Source organism: Panthera tigris, chromosome A3, assembly GCF_018350195.1.
Source record: "Panthera tigris isolate Pti1 chromosome A3, P.tigris_Pti1_mat1.1, whole genome shotgun sequence".
Classification (NCBI taxonomy): Eukaryota; Metazoa; Chordata; class Mammalia; order Carnivora; family Felidae; genus Panthera; species Panthera tigris.
The window spans coordinates 59,715,383-59,732,544 of record NC_056662.1 but is presented as its reverse complement, the minus strand read 5'-3'; the positions used below and the strand labels follow the sequence as shown (position 1 = coordinate 59,732,544).

Here is a 17,162-nt window from a genome sequence, read left to right as displayed (position 1 = left end):
GCCTTTTGTTGTTGAGTTGAAAGAGTTCTTTATATATTCTGGATAATAGACTCTTATCAGACATATGATTTACAAATATTTCCTCCCATTCTGTCAGCTGTCTTTTCACTTTATTGGTAATGTCCTTTAATGCACAGTTTTTTTTTCACTTGTTCCAAAACTCCAACAGTTTAATAACAAATGCTTCCTCACCCTCACCCCATCACATAATGCACAGAAGTTTTTAATTTTAATGAAGTTCAGTTTATTTAATTTTTGTTGTCATTGTTCATGCTTTTGGTGTCATATCTGAGAATCTGCTGCCAAATCCAAAGTCATAAATTTATCTATATGTTTCCTTCCATGAGGTTTATGGTTTTAGTTCATATTACTAGGATTTATTTATTAGGATTTATTATATTGCTGACTTTTAATCTAACCCACTTCCCTTTGATTCTCTACTCTCATCACCTTTCTGCAGATGAGGCCAGCATCCAGACCCCCAGGGACACTCCACTGAACAATTGTTATCAGTCTCATATTGGTGGACGGAAAGATTACTACAGATTTCCACTTACCTGAAACGGTGGAAAGTCAGTACTCCATAGTATTTTGAGTTTAGTTACTGTTTAGGTAAATAGTGATTGAATCTCATTTTATTTGCATTAAAGTGGAATACTAAATTTTGTTTTGGGAATTCACATCCTTCTTCCTTGCAAAATTCCCATTTAGTATGAAATATAAGGAGAGTTACGAAAGAATGAATTAATTGAGATGGTAGGAATGTAAAAGAATAAGCACAGCATATAAAATCCAGTGGAACTTCTTTATAATTTTAGTGCATGGGACAGAAACTGAGTGAAATGGAATTCACTTCTATTATATAGTTTAAAATATTTTACTAGAAGTTTGCTCCATGAATATGTTTGTCATGGGACAGGAGATGTCCTTTAATGTGACTTGTTGCATATTCAAACCCATGTGATGTTTTAAAAAGGAATCCACTGGAACAGTACAAAACCAGCCAGACTATTGGGTGGGGGCTGGGTGGGAAAGTCAGGAGCGGAAGGGATTCCCACTCTGCTAGGCTGACTGAATCACACACAGATGCTTTTAATATCAATGTTGGTAATAATGAGCTATTCATCTGCAGAAAAAGAAGCTCAACTTTTAACCTGAGATTCAGGTTTTGGAAACAGTGTATTAAAATGAAATACACTGCTGGTCCTGAACTGATGGGCTAAAGTATAATCCTCATAAATAAATGATTTGGCCCTACTTTGGATAGTTGGTACTAAGAAGATGTCCACAGTTAAATCCTTCAAATGGACTGGACTGGTATATTTTCCATCTTTTCTAATTAATTTAGAGTTTATATCTGAACATAAATTAATGTTAGCTTTGATATGTGAAAAGTACTTTGAGTTCTATGTAATCGACTCCTCTGAGCCATGGGTAGATTTTGACATACTGAAGGTGTCTTGTACTAGAGAGGTAAATACTCACTCACCATCAAATAGACAAACATGGTAACTGAGATAGTTTTCAGCATTAAGTTTATTCTTAAAAGAAAAAGTAGGAATTTTTGTAAGACTGTTTGCTGACACTCTTGGGAAATAGCTCATTTTATTTCTAGGTACACGTTAGATACCCTAAGCATCAGATGATGACTACAGACCATAGACTCTGAGCAGAGAACCAAAAATAAGCTCACAGATAACCTGAATTATAATTACATACCACAAGAGCATATATTTCAGAGATCATGAACTCTGAATTTTACCTAAAACATTTGTGTAATTAATGATGATTATTGTTTCTATTTTGTGTGGGTAGTGAAGAAAGGTAGAAAATGATTAAAGCAATTGGTAAGAAAAAATCACCACAAAAGTCTGCCCTTCTGGAAAGAAGGAAACTTCTGGAGATGCACAATAAAATAAAGGCTTTGTCCTAATATGCAATGTCATGTTCATAACTGAGGTCTTCTGGGTGGTGCACTGAACCAACAAATACTAGCTTGAAAATACTGGCTCTAATCCCAGTGTTTCTTGACCATGCCACTCTGTGGGTACGAATGATGTCCCATTGTCATCCTCACCGACATTGGGCTAGCATGTAGCCAGTTGGCTGGTGGAGGGTGTGAGTTACCTTATGAGCCTTCTCTCAAGATTAGGTCCCGAGGACACTGTCCTCATTTTGATTAGGTCTCTGCTGGCCAACAACAGGGCCTGTGGCTGCTGCTTCTTGAAGGAATCCTGCCCTGCCTAGGTAGCTGCAAAACCCTGCGGCTACCACAGAGTGTACAGATCCTTCATCCTTCACTAAGCCAGAGCCAGACTGGATTCAGAGTAGAAGGAAACAAAGCCCCTCCCTCCCAAAGGCCCAGGCACTTATATCCTTCCCATGTTATACTTCCTGCCACCCCACCCAGACACCCAGACACCCATACACCTATAGCTTCTGTCTCAAAGGCCTTCTCTCTCTCTCTACTCTTTCTCAAAGGCTCTTACTAAGTTTTCCATAAGTAGCTTAGGGAGTTGCTAACCCCATCTGTGCATTTTTATTTTAGACTCCTCTGGGAGCACTCTACAAGGGCTGCAAGGTTCTGTCAGGCACCTTAAGAGTTATAGAGTGAGTTCACCAAATCCCTGCCTATAGGGCCTGGGTGTCTGGTGAGTTAGTAGTGGAGATGATGTGTATACAAAATATTATAACCTAGGGCTGAAAGGGATGTCATGACTGCTCTGCAAGAGTGCTTCAAGCCTTTGCAGGCTTTCCTTGTCCTTGGGGATGCATGTCCTGCCATTTTCTGTTTTCTGCTTGGTAAACTTCATTCTTTCTTCAAGGCTCAGAATAAAAAAGCTCAAGAGTTACGTGCTCTTTGAAATCTTCCTGAATCTCAGAAGGACTTATCTGCTTTATGTTTTCACTGTACTGTGTCATACTGCCACTACAGAAATGATCTTTTCAACTATGACTCTTAAAAAAAAAAAAGACAAGTTCAGCTTTATTAAGGTACAAATTGCATGACATAAATTGCACATATTTGAAGTGTACAACTTGATAGTAAATATCATCAAAAGAATGCTACTATTATTACTGTCTTGACCCAAGGGTGGCTTTATCTTATTAAGGAGCATTTACTTACTTAAAGAAACAAACAAAAGTAATATCTATTCATTAAAGAAAATTCAGAAAAGGAGTAAAGTATTAAAAAAAAAAGTTGCCTGCAATCCTGTAACAGGACATTGCTAAGGTTAATTGAATGCTTCTGGTTTGCCAGTGTCATTCATCAAGTGTGCATCATTCTGACACTTGCACAAAGGGGAGAGCTTCTTCTGGTTACTTACAAGGGTATCTACAGATGGAATTTATTCTTCTCTGTCTCTGAGTCCTGAATTCCCAACATCTAAAGTATCATTTGGTATTGGGAATCCTAAACCTTCTTTACATGTGGTGTTTATCTGGAAAGTAAAGTTTGTATAAATCATTTTGCTGGAGATGGAAATAACCAAGCACCCTGGTATCTGAGAAAGCCCTTCAATGAAGCACTGTAATAAAGACTATATTTCATCAGATGTAACATGCCATCAAAACTGTAGGAGGCTACATTCCCTCATGTATTACTATGAAAGAAAATTACTGCCAAGTAATTGTAAGACATCATCAACTATAAAACAAATCCTGATTTTAGGGAACTTAAAATCTAAAAAAAATATCTACCTGAGATCAATAAAACACAGAAGTTCTTAAGCCATGTAGCTTAAGGAGGATCCTTATACTGTGAGATACTACTTAAAAATGGCTTTAGGGGACCATTTGAGGACTGCTCCACTCATATCTCTCCTTGCTTGTCTATCAATCAATCATTAGAATTATAAAAGGCAAGAAATAGAACTATATCTTCTCTTATTTTCAGACCCACACATAAAGCTAGTCACTACAGGAAAAAGAATTACCTGATTTGGGATCTCCCGTCACTCCCACCCATCACTTTCTTCTCATTCTTTTCAGTAAACTCAGAAGAGTTGAAATAATGTAATTTATAATTAATTTAAATGTTTGTTTCAAGGTAACTCTAAATATGGAGTTTTAGTCCAAACATGTTGTGGTAAACCTTAAAGCATGCTAGGAACCACAAGAGGGACATAGAAAATGAACTTTGGAACTTTAAAGCCCTTTCCTTCATACTTGCTGGCTTCATTCTCCTTCAAGGGTACAAAAGAGCAATAGGATTATCATTTCTAAGATGATTCTAGAATCCTTATGTATAATGCTTTACACATTGATCAGTAAGAATAGTTCCAGACCATGTTTGAACCCACCAAAGTCAGCATCCATTGCCACAGATGTTTGTGAAATATCATTAAAATTTGCACATATGCCTTCTGAGAATGGAAAAGGTGCTACAACTTTAAGTCCTTTACTTGCATTTCAAAATTTAGGAGACTGCTACAGAAATGAAGAGAAAAGGGCAAATTAAATTTTTTTCCCTGGGTTTAAATACCTGATAATAGCAAACCGTTTTTTTAATTTTTTTTAATTTTTTTAACCGACTTCAATTACTTTTGAGATTTAAAGAATGAAACAAACATGTCTGGTAGTTTTTGTCTAGGGAACTATAACACCAAATTAAGTCTTCAGAGAACAGAAAAAATATATCCAAGTTCATTATCAATGGACTTTACTATACATTATGTCCTTCAATACCCAGACAAATTGGGGAAATTCTCAGAAGTATTTAGCTAATTAATTTAGTGGTACTGGTTACTCAATGCCCAGTTAAAAAGATTTTCTTCGTGAGGTCAAATCACCCCTTCAATCTTAATGAGGGCTTACCTTTGTTATTTATTAGTCATTTTGGAGATTTTGCCCCTCAAATTCCATAAATAATTCTTGCTCCTGCACACTAGCAATAGTGATAATCTCAAACATTAATAATCTAATTAAGGAACTGCAAGCCCCAGTTGTCAAAATGCTAATTAGTTGAGATACAGGTTAAGAGAGATACACTGTGTGTGTGAAAATTAGCAACAGTCTTTGTAGTAGGCACAGTGGGCTCCTTCAAAGGAGCCTGTATCCTATTTCCTGGACCCTGTGAATATGCTGCTGCTTATGACAAAAGGAATTCACAGATATGATTAAATTAACAATTTTGAGATAGGAGATTATCCTGGGTTATCTAAGTAGACCCAATATAATTACAAGGGCCTTTATAATAGAGGGAAGGAGGAAAGAGAGTCAGAGAAGGAGACGTGACAAGGAAGTCAGAGGTCAGAATGATGAGGGCAATGAGCTAAGTCACAAGGGCAGCTTGTAGAAACTGAGAACGGCAAGAAAACAAAGTCTTGCTTAGAGCATTCAGAAGGAATGCAGTCCACCAACACCTTGATTTTAGCTCAGACTTCTGACTTCCAGAGTTGTAAGATCATAAATTTGTGTAGTCTTAAGTCACTAAGTTTGTGGTAATTTGTTAACAGCAGAAATAGGACACTAATCCAATCTTATTTCATCTGTACAAGATAAGTTAATAGTACTTATCATAAGCTTTTTGAAAGAGAAGTATTATTAAAATTATGCAATGTTCTTACACTTTGTAAAATGACTTATTCTTTCTTTCTCGGGCAAGGCAAAAAGATCTAGGGTAACATAACTCCACCAAAGTCCTATGAAAGTCCTAAATGACACACAATTAGTTTTTGTTTTGTTTTGTTTTGAGAGAGAGAGAGAGAGAGAGAGTGAGCCAGCACCCATGCAGGGGTTGAGAGGAGCAGAGAGAAAATCTTAAGCAGTCTCCAAGCCCAGCAGGAGCCTGGCACAGGGCTCAATCTAATGGACCATGAGATCATGACCTGAGCTGAAATCAAGAGTCAGATGTTTAACCAACTGAGCCACCCAGGCACCCCTAAATAACACACATTTTAAAATTTAAATTTGAAATTCTGTGCCCTAGCTGATATTTAATAAGTATCTTTTTGGGTAGAAGATAAGATTCTTATAACTTAATTTCTGCCTTGAAAAGTAATTTTTTTGTACTAATGAGATAAGGGCTCAATTTTACCATGGGAAGTAGGTTACTACTTAAACTTAACCATGTACATTCAACAAAACAAATTTCTACAATTCTTTTGGAAAAGTCACAACCAAATGTGCCTTGGTATGTGTGCTCAATTACACCAGAAATTGTACTTAAACCATGGATATGTTTAGGTAATAAAAATGCTTATTTGATTGTACTGTGGGTCAAGCTATTATTTTGGCAGGATTATATACAAAAATTATAAGGATTTTGCATGGTATTTTGTGTGGGAGGATGCCACTGAGAAATTCTGAATGCAAGAGGGACATGCAGGTTCTGGTTAAAGATGGTGACATAGGAAGATCTTGACCTTACCTCCTCCTGCAGACACACTGAGTCCACAGATATATATGGAATAAGTTTCTCTAAAAAAAAAAAAAACCTTGATCCTGGTCACAGGGGACTGTAATAATAGATGTCACCCAGAGAGCAGCTCATAGCCCTGTCTGATGCCCTGATTTCTGTGACTGCTGCCAGGGCACATCTCTACATTGCCTGGTTGGGGTGGCCAGTTGGGCTTAAACTCACAGGTTCCACAGGCTGTAACCAATGGAGAAGAGTTCAAAGGACACAGCAAGAAGCAACAGGCCTAGGAGCTCAGTCTTTCTGTGAAGGAGGCCTAGTAGCTAATGATCATGGCTATGGCCTCCAGGGCAGGCTACTAATTAAACATGCATCCAGGAGCTGACTGCAATCCTTTCCAGCTATTTCAGAGGGTGAAATAGCTTTGCACTCATCCTGACTGTGTTCTAGAATGCCATGTCTCTTGGAGGGGAGCTTCACGTGTGTTTGGTTACTGGTGTTTAGAGCAGATGCCCAGGGGATGCCTCTTGATCACCTGGATCTGGTGGCCTGAGGAGCTTGTGTTCCTGGGTCCCATAGGACTGTGGCAATCAGAGGAAGGTTCTCAGCAGGCTACCACATCCAGGGCACTGCACAGAGAGTAGACTGAGGCACAGCCTCTTGCCCCCAGTCTTTCTGTGAAGGAAGCCACTTTGTTTGTCTTGGAGCTCCAGACTGAGAGGCAGGCTTTTGGAATGACACATATTTCAGTGGCTTATGGAACTGCTGTCAAGGAACATATGCTGTGGAAACCATCTTTGCATTCTCCTTCTGGCTTGCCCTAGCTTGCTGGTATCTCCCAGAATACAGTCCCTTGGAGCCCAAATTTTTGCTTTTGCTGCCCAGGGAACACTTCCAGATTGCCTGGCTCTGGGGGTCAGGCAGTGCTTATGCCTGTGACCCCTCAGGATTGTATAAGTTTGCATCCTTTAAAAGCTGCTGCCTGAGGGTCTGGTTTGTAGTCAGCTTGAATCTAGGTGCTGTGATCCTTTCCTTTGGGACATTGACATGTTTTGGCACATCCTCAACTACTGGGGGCTGTTAAAAATATAATAGGCTCTTGGACAAGCACAGAGGTTTGAGAGATGACCAAGATCTGGGCAGGGCTGAATAAAAAGGTTCATTTGCTACATGGGGCCACTCCTTCAAGACTGGCTGAAGTGGTTGTTAGACCTACTATATAGAAACCAGCACAGAGAATCAAGCAAAATGAAGAGAGAGAGGAATGTGTTCCAAATGAAAGCAAAACTTCAGAAACAAAAACCTTAATGAAAGAGATAATTTATTTGATAAAAAGTTCGAAGAAATGGTCATAATAATGCTTACTGAACTGGTGAAGAGAATGGATGAACATAGTGAGAATTTCAACAAAGAGATGTAAAATATAAGAAGGTACAAAACAGAAGTCACAGAGGTGAAGAATGCAATGATGAACTGAAAAATACACGTAAGAAAGGACCAGTCTACTCAAAGACAAGGCAATGGAACTCACCAAACAAAGGAGCAAAAAGAGAAAAAAAAAAGGAATGAAATAAGATAGTTTAAGGGACATACAGGACAACAGACTAACATTTGCATTACAGGGCTCCCAGAAGGAAGAGAAAAAGAGAAACAGACAAAAAACTTATTTGAAGAAATAATGGCTGAAAATTTCCCTACCTTGGAGAAAGAAACAGAAATCCAGATCCAGGAATACCAGACAGTTCCAAAAAGATGAATCCAAAGAGACCCACACCAAGGCACATTAGGATTACAATGTCAAAAATTAAAGACAAAAAGAGAATATTAAAAGCAGTAAGAGCAGCAACTTGTTATACACAAGGGAACTCCCATAAGAGTTTCAGCACAAACTCTTCAGGTCAGAAGGGAGTGGCAGGATATATGTAAAGTACTGGAAGAAAAAAATCTTCTAACCAAGAATACTCGACCCAGCAAAGTTATCATTAAGAATTGAAGGAGAGGAGAGATCAAGAGTTTTCTAGACAAGGAAAAACTAAAGGAGTTCATCATACTAACCAGCCTTGCAAGAGATAATGCTGAAGGAACATCGTGAAACTGAAAAGAAGTGGTCTAATTAATAACAAGAAAACATCTGAAAGAGTAAATCTTACTGGAAAAGTAAATATATAGTTAAGGTAGTGGATTAATTATTATAAAGGTAGAATGATGGTTAAAAGATAGAAGTGGTAAAAATAGCCATGATTACAATAATTAGTTAGGGGATACACAAGACAAAAACATGTGAAGTGTGACACCAAAACTAAAACATGGCAGGGAGAGAATAAAAATGTTCAGCTTTAATGTGATCAAAGTTAAGTTGTTATCAATTTAAAATAGACTGTTATGGATATAAATTGTTATATGTAAGCCTCATGGTAATCATAAAGCAAAAACCTATAGTAAATACAGAAAAGATACAGGAATACAAGCATACCACTAAAGAAAGTCATCACACCACCAAGGAAGAGAGCGAGAGAAGGAGAAAACAGAAAGGAACTACAAAAACAGCTAGGAAACAATTAACAAAATGACAGTATCAGTACTTACTTCAAATGTAAATGAATTAAATTCTCCAATCCAAAGACACAGAGTGGCTGAATGGATTAAAAAGCAAGACTCAAAAAAGTATTGTTGAGGCTACTGTGTGGAGAATAGGCTGTGTTTTAGAGGCTAGGGTAAATGGTTGGAGAATTGTAAGAGTCCAAACTAGATGTGATCACGGCTCAGAACAAAGTGGTAGATAGAGCAAGTATGGAAACAGGAAGACTAGGTAGGGAGTTATTGCAATAATTAATGCAAAAGGTGAGAGAGTGTAGACCGGAGGTAGCTGTGATGATAGGGGAAGGATTTAGATTCAAGATATATCTTCAAAGTAGAGTAGACATGATTTAATTATGGGTTGGATGTGTGGTACGAGAGAAAGAGGAGTCAAGGATGGTGTACTGAGTTGAATAGCATCCTCCAAAAGCTCATGTCCACTCAGAATCTGTACATTTGACTTCATGTGGATATAGGGTTCTCACAGGTAAAATCAAGGACACACTAGATTAGGGTGGGCCCTAAATCTAATGACTGCAGTCCTTATAACAGAAGGGAGATTGAGACATAGACACACAGAGAGGGAAGACAGCCATGTGACTGTAGAGGCAGAAATGAAAGTGATGTAGCTACAAGCCAAAGAATATGGCAGACTTCTGACAGTCATCAGAAGCTGGGAAGAGGCAAGGAAGGATTCTTCCCTAGAACCTTCAGAATGAGCAAGGCCCTGCTGACACCTGATTTCACACTTCCAGCCTCCAGAACTCTGAGGAAATAAATTTCTTTTACTTTAAGCCGCTCACTTTGTGTATTTTGTTACAGGTGTCTTAGAAAACAAATACAGATGACTCTAAGGTTTTTGGCTTGAGCCAGCTGCAAAAATGGAGAAATCACTTACTGAGAAGCACTGGGATCAAAGGTTTGGGGGGGGGGATTGAGAGCTCAGTTTTTAATATATCAAGCTTAAGCTATTTGTTAGGTATCCAAGCGAAGATGTTGTGTAAGTTCGTACAAATACAAGTACGGAGTTTGGGGCACGGAGAAAGGTCTAGAGAAATAAATTTACAAGTATACGCTTGGCATGGAGAGTATTTAAAGCAAGAGGCCTAGACGATATTATTGAAGGAACGATCAAACAAAGAGAAGTGTAAGGATTGAAGCTAAGTGCAGAAAAGGACTATCAGAGACTTTAGGTCAAGTCTGGACTAAAAACCTGCTAAAAAATACACTCTAGCAAAACAATAAGCAAATGTTAAAAAAAAAAGACTTGAGACACAAGAAACAATGACCAATTAAGGACCAATTAAGGAGCTAACAAATAATTGTTAAGGTGTAATGCTGGAAAATGGTTCTAATAATGACAATTTGAAATACGGTAATCTCAAACTGAGAAATGATGGTGAGGGAAGACCAAACTAAAATTAATTGTTTTATATTTGGGGGTAGAATATGGATATAAGTTAATTGTAGGTGTTGATAAAAATAAGTTTAAATAGGTTAATGTATTAAACATTAAAAGGCAATTACTAGAAACACAGGATATTATGTATATGTTTGAAAACCCTAAAGGAGGAAAAAAAAGGAACAAAGAAAGATTAACCGAAGAAGAGGTAGAAAATTTGAAAAAGCCAATAGGCATACAAGAAAATGAAAATATAATTCGAGATCTACTTTTAAAAGAAAATTATGTACAGTATGTCTTACAGTTGAGTTACTTCACGCCTTTAAGGAGGGGGAAACTGGCATGTTATTTAAACTGTCCCAGAATACAGAAAAAGGTAGAAAGCTAAAGAATTCATTACAGAAGGCAGTTATATTCCTGATGTCAAAACTGAACAAACATACACAAAAAGATAACTAGACCAAGATCACTTATGAACACAGGAGTAAAATTCCTAAATTAAATATTGGCATATTGAATCCAAGAGTGTATCAAATGAACAATACACCATAGTCAAGGAAACTAATAATAGGAATATACAGGTGATTAAAAAAATTAGAGAATCTATTAATGTAATTTTCTATATTAGCAGATTAAAGAAAAAAAATTATGAACATCTCAATAAATACTGAATAAATTTCAACTTAATTCAAACTTGTTCTATTCATATATACTCTGGAAAACAGATCAGCAATTGCTAGGGATTGGGGTACAGGAGGTGTTGACTAGAGAGTATCAAGGGGGAGTTTTGGGTGGCGATAAAACGCTTCTGTACCTTGAGTGTGGTGGTCTCAAGAGCATACGTGTTTTTCAAAACCTGCAGGATACTAAAAAAGAGTAAATTTGCTACTTGCGAATTGTACCTTAAGTTTTAAACATGAAAAAAAATTAAATGTTCAGAAAGCTAGAAATAGAAGGAAGCTACCTCAGCTGGGCCTATAATACGCAATTCTTATACTCACTGTTAACAATTATACTCAACAATTAGAATAATCCTTATTAATGTCATGAATATGACAAAAAAATGTATAGACTCCAGCCGACACAATAAGAAGGATAAAATGGAACGCATTTGTTATTTGCAAAACTCTTAACAGCTTTTTATTTCATGTAAAGCCCCAAATCTTTTAGTGGCCCTACTGTCCCAGCATAATGTGACTGCATTTACCTCACTGTGTCACTTACTGTTCCTTGCCTGGGTTGCTCTGCCCTGACCCCAGTGGCCCTGTGGTCCCTCCAGCATGCAGGCACTTTCACTTCCATCTGCCCAGAACTCCCTTCCTCGACTTGTCTGTGTGACTCACTCCTTCTCTTCCTTCAGCTCAAGTGTCACCTCCTTAGGATGGTCTTTCTTAAGCTCTCTATTTAATATTCATCCACCCCCATTCACCATCAGCATCCATTATCTTCCTTTCACTATACATCATAATCTAACATGTTATGTATTTTACTGCTACATATTCTGTTTCTCCCCACTTGGAAAATATAAGTCTACCAAAAAAAAAAAATCTAGCAGAATGAAAAGGAGTTCAGTAAACAGATATATATATATATAATCCAGTAGCATTCCTTTTCAATTCTCTTGAATAGATACCCAGGAGTGGAATTGCTGGATCATATGATAACCTGATGTTAAACTTTTGAGGAGCTGTTAAAGTGTCTTTCAAAGAGGCTGCTTCTTTTTAGATCCTACCAGCAATTGATAACAGAGTTCCAGTTTCTCAATACTCTTGCCAACACTGATTATTGTTTGTTTGCCTTTGATTTTAGCCATTTAATAGGCTCTTAATTTTTTTTATTTTTTATTTATTTTTAAGAGCGAGAGAGACAGAGTGTGAGCAGGGGAGGGGCAGAGAGAGAGGGAGACACAGAATCCGAAGCAGGCTCCAAGCTCTGAGCTGTCAGCACAGAGCCTGTGAGATCATGACGGGAGCCGAAGCTGGATGCTCAACTGACTGAGCCCCCCAGGTGTCCCGTAGCTCTTAGTTTTTTTTAATGTTTTATTTATTTTTGAGACAGAGAGAGAGAGAGAGAGAGAGCGAGAGCAAGCAGGACAGGGGCAGAGAGAGGGGGACAGAGGATCTAAATTGGGCTCTGCGCTGACAGCAGCGACCCCGATGTGGGGCTTGAACTTGCAAACTGCGAAATCATGATATGAGCCAAAGTCAGACAGTCAACCAACTGAGCCACCAAGATGCCCCTGATTTTAGCCATTTAAGTAGACACGAAAGAGTATCTCCCATGGTTCTGATTTGTATCTCTAATGATTAACAGTAGCAATAGTGTCTTTTCATATACTTAATCAGGCATTTGTAGATCTTCTTGGGAGAAATGGCTATTTAAATCCTTTGCCCATTCTTAAAATGAGTTATCTTTTTATTGGTGGGTTGTAAGAGTTCTTTATATATTGTGTCACTACCTGTTTCAGTAAATAAAATTTTATTTGAACATAGCCACATTCATTCATTTAGGTATTGTCTGCAAAGCCTAAACTGTTTACAATGTTATCCTTTACAGAAAAAGCTTGTCAACCTCTGATTTAAAAATAAGTTATTGGGAAAGAATTAAAGAAATATACTGAAAAACAAAAACAAAAACAAATGGACAGTCCTGAAACAAATTCAATTGTTGACATAGGTGACATTTCAAACCAGTGGTGGGGGTAGGGGGACATGGACTAATTAGTTGATAGTGTAACAATGATTTCCTAACCACTGAAAAGAAGAAAGCTAGAATCCTATGTTATACCATCCACAAACCTTTTTTAAAATCCAAAAATGAAACTATAAAAAATGAGAATAAAATAGAGAACACTGTTAGAATGTTGGAGCAGGAAATAATTTTTCTCTGACATAAAAACTAAACACTTTACTAGTATAAAATGTACATAAATAAGGTTGTAAGAAAATAGTTGCATCATATATAACAGACAAATGAATAAGATATAAGGAGTTCCTATAAATCATTTTTCAAAATTGGTAATGGATACAAATGGGCAATTTGTAAAGGAAAAACGGTCAATGCTCAAACTCCAAAGTAATTGGAGAAATGCAAATTAAAACAATGGGATATCAGTTTTTCACCCACACTACAGACACAATGATATAAAACCAGATAATGTTAAACGTTGGCAAGATGCATAAAAAAGTACTACTGAAACACAGTCAAAGCTAAATATGGTTTCTCATGTTTCCAGCACCCAATTCCTATTCTAGATATCTGTACTAGAGATATTTAATAAGAGATATACAAGAGACATTACAAAAAATGTTGGTTGTGCTAGTGCTTGTGATAACAACAAACCATAAGCAATTTCAATATCCATCAAAAGGAGCTTGGCCAAATAAACTACAGTTCATATGACAAAAGATTGTGCTGCTATTAAATAATGAAGAACATTTCCATGTATTTACTTGGAAAGATCTCCAAATACACTTTGTTAGGGAAATGAAAGTCAGCTCTTAGAATGGAATTTACCACTGTGATAATTATAATGAAATGTTATTTTAATAATTCACTGTAAAAAGTTGCAATGTTGGTATTTAGCAATGATATGCATTCAAGGTATCTGAAAAACTCTTAGAAGAAATGTTTGTAGAACTATACCACTTAAGAGTTTTTTAAAACTGCATATGCACATATATGTATATAATGCACAGCGAAGATGGCTAAAAGGGTATACACCAAACTCTTGAGAGTAAACTCTGGGTAGGGAAATAAAATCTGGATGAGGGTATTGGACACTTTTATATTTTGCTTCTACTTGCATAATTTTATATTTATGAATATGTAGTTAAGTGTTAGTTGTATGGTGAAGAATAGAACATAAAACCTATTAGACTCACATGTAATTTAAATAGATATATTGTGGCTGATTTTTTGAGTGTGTGCTTGTCCTTAGAAAATATGGAAATTTGTCTTTTAAAGTCCTAGAAAATATTTTAAGGTTTATAAAAGATCCCCAAGAGCAATGATATACTACATGTCTTCAATTCTAAGACATTGATTTTAAGATACATCATCAATTTAATAATAGCTTTTCAGGAGAAAAAAAAGACACAATCACACTGAATGTATAAAATGATTGTAAGATGCATTTCAATTTCACAAATGTTTTTAGATAAAATGACAATTATAATATGCATCACATTTTGCAGAAAGTATGGAAGTCAAAGCTTAATTTTCTCCTTTTGATGAATAAATACATGCTTGCAAATTGTTGAAAATCAAAGCCATATGCCTCTGGCAGGAATATTTACAGAGGAAAAAACAACCAAGGGAAAATCCACTATCCACTAAAAATCTCTGTGTGAGTAAAGCATATTCCTCCTGAGTGTTGCAAGATCTCACCTTATTTGGAAATGGAAATTTGCTTGGTTCCACTTTGCCAGGTGCTTGAACAGCAGAAAGTGGTGGGAGCCAGGTCATCTCCTAAAGAGAGGGAAAAAACACAGCTCTGTAATACAGAGATTATTTAAAGTCAGTAGCATATAAAACAGCTATATGAGCCTGCCTTAATACATGGAAGGGACAGGAATGAACAAGAGATGAATAAAGAATGAAAGGGATTTTTTAAAAAAGGATGTGAGACCCACTTTCATGATTTCTTTTCCTAATTTTACCAATTCTTGGTTCCATGGCTATCCCCATGCTCCCTTTATATCTTAAAAAGATCTGCAAGGCTGTCCTATTTTTTACTTCATTTAAGCTCCTGAGTAAAGGGACAACCCAGTAGTAAAAGCTCTATGGAAAATGCTGTACAAAGGGGGCTGCTTCTCTTGGACTTGATCCCACAAAATTTCACAGGGTGTTTCTGAAGGAATGTACAAAGTACTTCTGACTTTAGGGTCATTATTAGAGGACTTTTTTATTTTGTTCAAAACTAATATTAGTATGAGTTTTCAATAAGCCCCACATATCACTTTGGTCTTCATAAAAATTTCCTTCATGGAGAAGTAAAAAAACATATCACATGTATGAAATAGAGAGAGAAGTAAGTATCTTGCCATTTTTATAACACAGTATTAAGAATACAACTTCAGCTCAATGCACAGTCCTCTGTGGTATGTGTTTTGACACACACGTACACTGCACTGTGTGAGAGAGAACGGTTGTTTATTCACTTATAGTTTTCTCCTCCAGTTCCACCTCCTGGAAGGGATCTGCAGTCACTAAGTGATTGTACAATTAAATTCAATCAATTTCTGATCACCAGGACACTTACTCGGTGTTTACAAGTAGGGTTTTAACCCGTTTTTTTTTTTTTTTCCTTCCACCTTCAAACCCAAGCAAGCATAGAAACAGTAGTTGATCTGTTTTAAGCAAAGTGAGAAATTCTTTTTAGTTGAAGACATTTTCTCACCTCGCTTGGGAAAAAGGGATTCTGTCAGGTTTTTCAAGTCAAAGACATTCTTAAGGATGGTCTTGTGCGTTTTTGTTTTGTTTTGTTTTGTTTTGTTTTGGTAACTCTCCTCCTTCAATACCTTAGATAGTGCAGACCTACACTGGGAGCAGACAGAGTCAAACCCACCCGGGGAAGTATTTATTGACCTTATTAACATCTCTCACCCACCCTAACACCTGTTCTGTAGATGGGTTAAGCTCATATGCATTTGAGATGTCCCTTCTCCATTGTGCTGTTACCAAGGTGTTTCCAGTGGAAAGCAAAGGAAGATCCAGTGACCCTCTATGTCCCTCTCTCCTCTTAACTCTGCTCCCCAAGTCTTGGCCAGTTCTATCCTGTATCTATCCATGTTGTCTCTTTTGAGGTTGTTATGCAGGAATACTGAGTTAGTGTCAAGGAACAGAGTGGGTGCTCAGTATATTTTTGGATGAAGGCCAAACTGGGACAGTATCTCTGCAATATCTCTACCATACTAATCACACCTTCACTACTTTTAACCTGAATTACTTTAATAGCTTCTTCACTGGTTCTTTCTTTTGCTATTATTAATCCTTCTGCTACACTCCTGCCAACTTAATTTTTCTAGACTACAGATCCAGATGAAGAGCTTCACTCCTCCAAAATTTTCACATCCCACTATATACATAACAATATGATGACGACCATGGCCACAATGACTCCTGTTGTGCTTTACAGTTTTCACAGTATTTCCACACAAGATTTTAAATTTACACTCAACCTTTAATTATTACTAATTATTATTACATCCATATTGCTCAAAGAGATTAACTGATTTGCCCAAGTTCACTCAATTCATAAATGCCACAGCTGAAATTTGCACATATATCTCATACCTCCAGCCCACTATTTGTCTTTCACTTCACTGCATTTGCTCTTAAAGACCTCATCCTAGTATTCAAGACCTTCTACAACAAAGTCTGTTTTCCGCCTTGTGCCTTTTTATTAATCTACACGCACAGTACGTATAAGAAAAACTACATCTCTGTTTTCATTGACACTATACTTTTGTGTGTGAATGTCCTGCCCTCATATGCACTTTGGATTTCTATCCATCCACTAAGGCTCATCTTAAACATCATCTATGTCTTGAGGCCTTTGCTGATTCCCCTTCCATTCCAAGATGATACGACGGTTCCCTTCTCATGCTCCTCCAAAAGTATTTGTTTTTCTCTCTCGTAGTACCTGTTAGATTCTTTTTTGTCTTACAGTTTTATGAGTACATACCTCAATCTGCACACAACCATTTGTCCCTCTTTCCCCTCCCATTCCTTCCTCCAAAGTAGAACAGAAACCATACTTAGGAATCTCAATATGTTTCAATAACATTCAGATCTATTAAACATAATCCTGTAAAGAAG

General features: G+C 37.0%; 1 protein-coding gene across 3 annotated transcripts in view; it reads right to left on the bottom strand.

The window, feature by feature from the left end:
* AFF3 (AF4/FMR2 family member 3) overlaps positions 1–17,162 on the bottom strand; it is a 566,812-nt gene that overhangs the window by 183,820 nt on the left and 365,830 nt on the right. For all 3 annotated transcript variants that reach the window (XM_042981179.1, XM_042981181.1, XM_042981180.1), the window contains exon 7: positions 14,730–14,810. In XM_042981179.1, the coding sequence (XP_042837113.1) occupies positions 14,730–14,810 (81 nt within the window). The remainder of the gene's footprint in view (positions 1–14,729; positions 14,811–17,162) is intronic.